At 50.0% G+C, this 9,393-nt stretch overlaps 3 protein-coding genes across 7 annotated transcripts in view; 2 read left to right on the top strand and 1 right to left on the bottom strand.

The window, feature by feature from the left end:
• KIFC3 (kinesin family member C3) overlaps window positions 1-3,968 on the top strand; it is a 22,259-nt gene extending 18,291 nt beyond the window's left edge. For all 4 annotated transcript variants that reach the window (XM_072422767.1, XM_072422766.1, XM_072422768.1 and 1 more), the window contains 8 exons: window positions 164-268; window positions 969-1,099; window positions 1,372-1,495; window positions 1,598-1,727; window positions 2,284-2,513; window positions 2,624-2,758; window positions 3,529-3,589; window positions 3,810-3,968. In XM_072422767.1, the coding sequence (XP_072278868.1) occupies window positions 164-268; window positions 969-1,099; window positions 1,372-1,495; window positions 1,598-1,727; window positions 2,284-2,513; window positions 2,624-2,758; window positions 3,529-3,589; window positions 3,810-3,835 (942 nt within the window). In that variant the 3' untranslated portion in view covers window positions 3,836-3,968. The remainder of the gene's footprint in view (window positions 1-163; window positions 269-968; window positions 1,100-1,371; window positions 1,496-1,597; window positions 1,728-2,283; window positions 2,514-2,623; window positions 2,759-3,528; window positions 3,590-3,809) is intronic.
• CCDC102A (coiled-coil domain containing 102A) overlaps window positions 3,816-9,393 on the top strand; it is a 53,749-nt gene continuing 48,171 nt past the window's right edge. For both annotated transcript variants that reach the window (XM_072422774.1, XM_072422771.1), the window contains exon 1: window positions 3,816-3,825. The gene's annotated coding sequence lies outside the window, so the exon portion shown is untranslated. The remainder of the gene's footprint in view (window positions 3,826-9,393) is intronic.
• KATNB1 (katanin regulatory subunit B1) overlaps window positions 4,124-9,393 on the bottom strand; it is a gene marked incomplete in the record, with an annotated part of 8,362 nt that continues 3,092 nt past the window's right edge. The window contains 14 exon segments of the mRNA XM_072422770.1: window positions 4,124-4,456; window positions 4,542-4,658; window positions 5,242-5,316; window positions 5,409-5,485; window positions 5,898-6,047; window positions 6,150-6,293; window positions 6,420-6,529; window positions 6,605-6,655; window positions 7,345-7,442; window positions 7,836-8,023; window positions 8,260-8,410; window positions 8,540-8,611; window positions 8,964-9,079; window positions 9,207-9,290. Coding sequence (XP_072278871.1) covers window positions 4,315-4,456; window positions 4,542-4,658; window positions 5,242-5,316; window positions 5,409-5,485; window positions 5,898-6,047; window positions 6,150-6,293; window positions 6,420-6,529; window positions 6,605-6,655; window positions 7,345-7,442; window positions 7,836-8,023; window positions 8,260-8,410; window positions 8,540-8,611; window positions 8,964-9,079; window positions 9,207-9,290 — 1,575 coding nt within the window.

Raw genomic sequence — 9,393 nt, 5'->3', positions numbered from 1 at the left:
GGGGGGAGGGGGAGCAGAGAACAGGGTGACACTGGGGGAGGAGATTGGAGTGGCTCTGGAAAAGGGGAAGTGAGAGGGTAACATGGGGTAACTCTGGGGTAAAGATGCCGGGGGATGGGGTGAGGAGGGTACAGATATCATTTGGGATCCTTTCCCTCAATAGGTCTTCACGGAGGTGTCACCGCTCATCACATCCTGCCTGGACGGTTACAGTGTCTGTATTTTGGCGTATGGTCAGACCGGTTCCGGTAAAACCTACAGCATGGAGGCGAGTATCAGGAGAGAAGGCGTGTAAGGAATTGTCACGTGTCAGACACGGGTGTGTATTAGGGACGGCAGAGGAAGGTCAGAGAGGCCACAAGACGAAGGTTGGAGGGGCTGTTTGAGGGGGACAATGATAGGAGAGAAGGTGGGGATGTTGTTAAAAAAAGTTTAAAATGGCCACGTGGGGGGGTATAGTAGGGGAGGTTTGCAGGGGTAACGTGTGTGTGTGTGTGTGGGGGGGGGGGGGGTACAGAAGAAATAGGTTAGTGGAACCATGTGTTGGGAAGAAGGAGGAATAGTGGAGGAGGCCCAGGGGCCACGTGGTGGATGGTAGTAGAAGACAATCAGAGGGGCCACGTGGTGGATGGTAGTAGAAGACAATCAGAGGGGGCCACGTATTGTAGATGGTAGTAGAAGACAGAGGGGCCACGCATTGGTAGATGGTAGTAGAAGACAATCAGAGGGGCCACGTGAGATAGATGGTAGTAGAAGACAATCAGAGGGGCCACGCGTGGTAGATGGTAGAAGAAGACAATCAGAGGGGCCACTTGTGATAGATGGTAGTAGAAGACAATCAGAGGGGCCATGTGTGGTAGATGGTAGTAGAAGACAATCAGAGGGGCCACGTTTGATAAATGGTAGAAGATCAGAGGGGCCACGTGTGGTAGTGACAGGTCAGTTTCTGATGGTATTCTCTCCTCCAGGGTCCTCCTGCTAATCCAGGTATAAACCAGCGCGCATTACGCCTTCTGTTGTCTGAAGTCAGTAACCGGTCCGATTCCTGGGAGCACCACCTGAGCGTCAGCATGGTTGAGATCTACAATGAGTCGCTGCGGTGAGAGAAATGGATGATGGATAAGGTGGAGGGGGGAAGTAATCTCTTTATGGATAAAAACCACTGATGGTGGACGGGAGTGGGAGGATGATAAGAGTAGTAGTTTTTGATCCAATGGAAACCATAGGATAAAATATGATCGTGGTGGCAGTGCTGGTCTGTGGTGGGGGGAGTCATCAGCCGTAGCATGTTTTGGGGTGTAGGTGGGATGAGAACCCATGAAACTGAGTTGGGAGGTGATCCCTATAAATCCTAAGCTCTCTCTTGTACAGGGACCTCCTCGGCGTGGACTGTAACACCTCTTTAGACATAAAAATATCTCCAGGCACTGCTGGTGAACTCTACGTTCCAGGTCTGACCCAGCGGAATGTACGCAGCATGCAGGACATCAATAAGGTGAGCAGCGCCTAAATTCTCCATCACCTCTCAGTGAATCTTCAGCCACGTGACTCAGTCTTGTAGGCCTGGAAAACAGATTTCCTTTTTTTTTTACTGCAGATCTTGGAGTTTGGACATAAACAAAGAGCCACAGAACACACCAATCTAAATGCCCACAGTTCCCGCTCCCATGCCCTCCTCATTCTAACTGCCCAGGGCCGGGAGACCAGCACTGGCATCTGTACAACGGGTAGGTCAATGTGTAAAGATTTCTATTGGTGGCAGCTTGTATAATTCATTTGGTGGGACCCCTATGTCTAATAGATGGTGTCCTAGGTGAGATACCACTCATATGCAGGCTCAATTGTTGGTGTTATCGGTGGGTATGACAGAGAAATCCTATTCTATAAGTGGAACCCCCCAGTCCTACACACAACCTGGTCCCTACATCGTAATGCAGAAGATACTTCACGTGGCTCAGGTGGGTTGTTCTTTCCTGTATGCAGAGCCCAGTAGTCTAGGAGGGTCTTTTGTTATACACAAAACTATACCTGGTCTTCACATGCATGCAAGTCCAGAAGGTGCTGCTCCCGCTGGTTCTGCTGGGAGTCCTCACACACTGTATATATAAAGCCCAGTAGATAGTGAGTTGGACAGGTCCAGCACAGAGACCTTCTGTACATTCTGATGGATCTGTAGGTTGGTGGAGTCCTCACATACATGCAGTGTCCAGAAGTCTGGGGGTCCTCCCATATACACAAAGCCTGCTGTATGGTGTGTGATAAATATTGGTTCTCCTCCTTCAGGGAAGCTCTATCTGGTAGATCTGGCCGGATCAGAGAGGGTGTCACGTTCGGGTGCGGCTGGTGAGCGTCTCCGGGAGGCCCAGTGCATTAACCGCTCTCTGTCTGCTCTGGGTGACGTCTTCTCAGCACTGCGCTCCAATCAGCCACACATTCCGTATCGGAATTCCAAGCTCACCTACCTACTGCAAGAGCCACTTAGCCGAGATGGCAAGGCTCTGCTCCTCTTACAGGTGAGTCACGTTGACGTGGTCTTTGCTCTTTGTTCTGGATTTAGTAGCTGAACCTACAACAAGGATATGGGAGTTCCTGAAGAAATGATTTGGCTGTGTCTCCTCGCCAGGTATCCCCAGCTGAAAGAAATGTCAGCGAGTCCCTTTGCTCACTTCGCTTCGGAGATCGGGTTCGGGCCGTGGAGTTGGGAGTGCCCAGCAGGAAGATTGAGCAGCCACCATCATCCAGCACAGAGACCTCGGAGGTATGAAAGGGCCACAGGTGACATTGATCACAGATATCAGAAATTATACAGTAATACCCTGAAATTCGCAGGGGTTACGTTCCTAGACACCTCCGCGAATTTTGAAAATGTGCAAATTTTGGATGCCACGTTGTGGCCGCCCCCATCTTCTCTGAGACGCTGACCTCCCGTTACAAATATAATTACCATACTTTCAGTAATGATCTGTTTTCTTTTTAACTTAAAAAATTGTTTTCCTTCGGTCTTTTTTTATGCTTTTATGGTTACAGTTTAGTCTCGAATTTTAGGTGTTAGGTTCCAAGGAAAAAAAAGGGTTAATTCGTGAAGCTGCAGATTCAGAACGGCAAATATTACATACTAAATACATTGACAGAGGCCACAGAATGAATCCTACATTATTATAATTCTAGTATATGAATCCTCCATGGGCTCTCTGAATGGCAATAGACCAGCTTGGCAGTAATAAGGTGGCACCGCTGGTAGAATGTGATGCCAGGGACCCCTATAGACTGGGCAGTGTATAGCTGTGAGGACAGCACGCACACAATATATATTACAGACGTGGCTGAGGCCAGTAGGTCAGATTGGAAGAACAGAGGCTCCGAGCTCCACATTCAGTCTGATCACCTAGTTGTGCCCGTGGGTGCTTCTCCCCGATGTACCACGACTCCTGTGCCTAGGCACACTATGACCCGGGCTATACTGAAACCTTCACAAACTAGGAATGTGAAACTCCTGATGAATAATATTTCCATTGTATTCCTTCACAGAGTGACACATCCTCGCCACGAGTCAGGACCACATCGGCACGAAGGAAAGCTCCAAGCTCAGGTATTGGCTCTCACTTCCCGTCCCTAATATCACAGTTCTGTCACCTTGTTTGGCCCAGACAGACCCTGAACTGGTGAATGCTGGGTGCGGGAATCTTTCCCCCCAAATAAAAGCTGTTTTCTAGTTCGCTGCCACGTTCCATCTACAGCTGTGTTTTGTACTGTATTTTCCCATCTCCCATGTACAGAACACAAATTGTAACCGATATTTTCTCTTTTAGTGCGCCACCGAATCGGGCTGCCATGAAGACATTATGAAGGAAGAGGCGGAGCTGATGAGAAAACCGTTCACATGAACTGATATTGCTGCCCATTTATTTCCACTTTTATTATATTTATAGAGAATTAACCCTTTATTACAGAGTATTTTATACTGAAAATGGTGGTTGTGTTCAGTTTCCCATCTGTACCATACAGAGATTACCTGATGCGTGGCTGTAAGGTCTGTCCCATATGACTATACAAGGGGCGTGGCCTATACACGGGGCGTGGCCATCAGCAGCATCTGCATTACACACGACATTCACGTGTAACATAAAATATGAAAATAGTTTTATTGTCACTAGAAAGGACAAAACAGGAGATGGTTGGAGATCTCCAGCATCTGACCGATGGCCAGACTTTGTGCAGGCCTGGTGGGTCACATGACCACGTGACAATTCTATAAGGTGCGGTTTATCCACAGTACTGACCAATAAATAGATCCTTGTGAGGGATTCTGGGAGTTCATACATTGAATTCCAGCGCAGACATTAGAAGCTGCAGCTCCCGGAAGGCACTTCCATACCGGCCACTCTGGGCCGCTCGGCTCTTCACCAATACAAAGAGGCTGCGCAGCTGCTTGTAACACATTTTACACTTTGTCAGTCTGTGGAAAGAAGGATTGTGGCTAAGCAGATGGTTCAAAGCTTTCTATGTACAAAGAGTGGGCAGAGTTCACAATAAAGGCTTACCTCTCTTCACGTGAAATGTCCACGCCAACCGAGGGTGGAGCCGCTAGCGTGTCTGTAATCAGTGGGAGGAACCTCTGCAGCACCAACTTTAGGGAGATGCAACCAGTCTGCATATAGCTGGAAAGACACAAACCAGGAATCAGGGGGGCAAATCAGACAGGAAAGGGAAGCTTGGGGCAGAAGAATGACAGGAAATACAGAGTTATCCCCAGCACTGAGCATTACACAGAGCTGTTATCAGATTGTGATCCCCAGCACTGGCAATGTACAGATTTGGTTATAGGTCACCAACGCTCCATCCCACCTAGAGACTGGAAGGTCCCGGTGGAGGATATTTGGGTGGAAGCATTAGGTCAGGGGTCGGCAAACTCCAACCTTTAGGCCAGATACAACCTAGCCGGTAGTTAGAACAAACTACCAGAGACGGAGCCGCCGGAGCTGCATGCAGCTCTCCAGCCTCCATGTGGTTGCTCCCTTTCCTATATACCGCGGCCGACGTTACTTCTACCGCCGGAGTAAACAGGGAACATCCCCTCTCCTCCGTATGCATTGCGGAGGAGAGGAATTTCCCTTCAGGGGGCCGAGCCATTAGACTCAAGAGAGAGTCCGGCCAAGTGTTCTCCTGTCTGCCCCCGAAATGGCCTGGTGGCCAAAAAAGATTGCTGACCTCTGCATTAAATGGTCCAGGGTTGCTTCTCACCTCTCATATTTGCTCTGTAGCAATCTGTCAATCTGCGGAAGGACAATCAGGCAGAGGTCCAGCTTCCACAATGACCTGTGAAGGACAAATGGCAGGCACAGAAAGAAATTGTTTTTTTTTTATTATGAAGGACAAAGAAAATTTCTGATCTCAGATTTTATACTTACCCTTTCTGGTTGAGAATGTTTAACATGTCCACGACCACGGACAAGTCGTTCACTGCTACAGCCGAGTCCATGGAGGTCTGAGAGAGGGAAATGCAGTCATAGAGCGGAAACATTACAGCTGTCAGCAGAGATATCCTACCAGCGGAATAAATAATGGTGCCTCTATACGCCTCCCCCTCCCCTAGTGGTGCCTCTATACATGCCCCGGGCCTAGATAGTGGTGCCCCCAAATGTCCCAAATCCAGCCTCGATTGTGGTGCCCCTATAAAACCGGCCCCCCTCCTGGCTTGGATAGTGGTGCCCCTAAATGTTCCCCCCAGCCTGGATAGTGGTGCCCCTAAATGTTCGCCCCTTCCTGGATAGTGGTACCCCTATAATCCCCCCCCCGGCCTAGATAGTGGTGCTTATACGCCCCCTTCACCCGTCTAGATAATGATGCCCCTATACGTTTTGCCCCCATCGGCCTGAATACATACACACATTTCTCACCTTGACATCCCCGGAGCTCCATACAGCTCTCACCGTGTCCAGGTTACGCATGCGGCTGGTCAGTACCATACACATGGTGTCATGACCCTTCCTAATCTGTCCCATGGCTTCCTCATCACCAACTTCTGTGGGCGATGAGCCCTTCACCACCTGAATGTGAAGTAGATGAATAAAGGAAAAAAGTGACAACAAATATTCAGACAACAAATTGGAGCATTTGGCCCTTTTCTGCCGTCACTGGCCATCACTTACTGGAAGGAAGTCAGCAACTTTCAACCCAATGGGTTCCTTTCTGGCTGCAGAGATGACTGGGGGGTGGCTGGCGGGTTCAGAGGGTGGATCTGGGCACACATCAGGGGTAGAGGATGCCACAGGAGGTCTGTTTAGCTGTTCACGCTGCAAAGAGTAAATCATTTAGAGGTAAGTCACAATAGAGAGGGCAGGGAAGGTGTGTTGTGTATAACGGGAAGTCAGCATTCTAATAATATTTACTGACCCCCCCAGCACTATACACTAACTCACCGTCTTCCTAATGGCAGCCACCGGTGTGGAGACTTCTGCTGCTGGCGGGACCCAATCCTTCACAGGGCCACAATCCTTCACAGGGCCACAATCCTTCACAGGGCCACAATCTGCACAACGGAAGAAGGATAGTGCCATGAATTGGAGTCCCATACACACAACACCTCACAATTTCCTCATCTTACCGTCTTCTGGGGGGGCTGGGAAAGGCTCGGTGTCACGTGGGGGGGTGCGGGCTGAAAAGAGAAAAAAACATAAGATGGAAGACAGAAATACAGAGAAAGGCAGCATAGGTAGTAAAGGGGGCATAAAAGGGGCATACAGGGGGCATACGGAGCACAAACAGGGTCGATGGGAGAAATAAATTGAGATAAGGGGGTAAAATGGTGGCAAAAAGGAATAAAAGGCACAGATAGGGAAAAGAGAAAATCAGGGTATGAAATGTGCTGAAAGGTGCAGATTGGCAGAGGAGGGGCTGGAAGGCACAGGTGAGGCAGGAGGAGGCAGGAGGAGTATAGTGGTGGCAGAGGAGGGGCTGGAAGGCACAGGTGAAGCAGGAGGAGTATAGTGGTGGCAGGGGAGGGGCTGGAAGGCACAAGTGAGGCAGGAGGAGTATAGTGGTGGCAGAGGAGGGGCTGGAAGGCACAGGTGAAGCAGGAGGAGTATAGTGGTGGCAGAGGAGGGGCTGGAAGGCACAGGTGAAGCAGGAGGAGTATAGTGGTGGCAGAGGAGAGGCTGGAAGGCACAGGTGAGGCAGGAGGAGTATAGTGGTGGCAGAGGAGGGGCTGGAAGGCACAGGTGAAGCAGGAGGAGTATAGTGGTGGCAGAGGAGGGCTGGAAGGCACAGGTGAAGCAGGAGGAGTATAGTGGTGGCAGAGGAGAGGCTGGAAGGCACAGGTGAAGCAGGAGGGGTTTTCAGACTAACCGATCGCATTCTTGGGTTGGAAGATTTCATTGTAATCCTCGGGATTCTGGATCTCAGCGCTGGATTCTTTTTCCTCCTCATCACTACACGGACTGACCCTGCATATCAGAAAAACATGAATATATTTTTATTTACGATGTATTGAGGGGTGCTGGGTGTCCTTCTCTATAGGGAGTGGGATATTTAGGATGTATTGAGGGGTGCAGGGTGTCCTCCCCTATAGGGAGGGGATATTTAGGATGTATTGAGGGGTGGAGGGGGATATTTAGAATGTATTGAGGGGTGCAGGGTGTCGTCCTCCATAGGGAGAAGAGATTTACTATGTATTGAGGGGTGCTGGGTGTGCTCCCCTATAGGGAGGGGGATATTTAGGATGTATTGAGGGGTGCAGGGTGTCCTCCTCTATAGGGAGAGGGATATTTAGGATGTATTAAGGGGTGCAGAATTGGTCACGCCCCTATGGGGGGGTTCTTTAGGTATACAAATGTCACCTCTTTGGTTTGCTGCAGGTAGTAGATGGTCTCTCGTAGATTCTTCTCAGGGAGGATGCAGAGGTTGTGGGCTGACTGACAGGAATCTCGGCTGGAAATGGCATTTGTGGTTCTGATCCAACCAATTTCACACGGTTAAGATCCACCACAAAGGAGGAAACATTTGTCTGGGCAATGGAGACACCAATCTGCAAACAAAAATATAAACTTCACAGACATCATAAAATACTGTAACCTACATACACTATTTAAACCCTTCTGATAACCCCCCATATATTTGCCATTTCTTGCACCATAACACCCCACCACACCGATCGCTCCTCCCCACCATTACACAGCACTCTTCCTTAAACTGCCCCTTAATGACTGCCCTGACCCCCCAACCACAGCTTAATGAACCAGCATCCAACCCCTCCATTCTTACCAGTTGGTTGTTGCAGAGGGACAGGTCACAGACTTTGCCCCACGTCACAGGCACAGTGTCAAAGCAGCGTTCAGGTTCCCAGCCATAGACTCGAAGGGCATCGCGACCCCCACACAAGAGGCAGCCGCCATCATTGCTGAACAGAATGGTCCTGCAGAACAGACATTGTCCCATATGATGACTTAGGGGTCCGTCTGTACCCAATCATGGGGAACCTTCATGGGAATCATGGGATAAACACAGCATAACCTGGCCCACAATACCCAGCACCAAGTCTCACCTGAAAGGAGTTGCTTCCCCTTCCACACATCCCACAGGCTGGAACTTCTCCAGATCCCAGAACCTCACCGTCCTGTAATAAAGAGAAGGAAGAAATCTGGGAATAACACAGATCACCAAACACAGGGAGACGATAGCCGCCACCCCCCCCACCCCTTCATCTATCCATCGCTATAGACAGAGATGATAGCCCCGCCTCCTCACCTATCCATCTTTACATACAGAGAGAACATAGTGCTGCCCCCTCACCTATCAGTCGTTACATACAGAGAACATGGCCCCGCCCCCTCACCTATCCATCTTTACATACGGAGAGAACATAGCCCCGTCCCCTCACCTATCTATCGCTATAGACAGAGATGATAGCCCCGCCCCCTCACCTATCCATCTTTACATACAGTGAGAACATAGCCCCGCCCTCTCACCTGTCTGCACTTGCGGATGCCAGCAAATACTCATTGGGGTGAAACTCCACAATCTGTACCGGTCCTCTGTGTTCCGTGAACTCGGCCACGATCTTTCCGGCGCTCAAATCCCAGAGCTACAGAAGAAAATGACATCAAAACCCCATTATTCCTAGATAGGGCCCATGGGCCCCCGCCTTCAATATCCACAGACATGGCCCCCTCCTCCCCCCCCCAGTATATGTTTCACTATTTACCACCAACCTTCACACTGCTGTCCTCTGAAGACGATGCCAACCACTTCCCATCCGGGCTGAACCGCAGGCAGCGCACAGCTTGTGTATGGCCCTGCAAGGGAAGACGTTACAGCGTATAGGACAAGTGGTAGGGCACGTGGTAACACACGGGGCACGAAGGACAAGTGGTAGGGCACGTGGTAACACACGGGGCA

This window comes from Pyxicephalus adspersus, chromosome 9 (genome assembly GCF_032062135.1).
Source record: "Pyxicephalus adspersus chromosome 9, UCB_Pads_2.0, whole genome shotgun sequence".
NCBI classification, from domain to species: Eukaryota; Metazoa; Chordata; class Amphibia; order Anura; family Pyxicephalidae; genus Pyxicephalus; species Pyxicephalus adspersus.
This window is presented reverse-complemented; position numbering and strand designations above follow the sequence as displayed.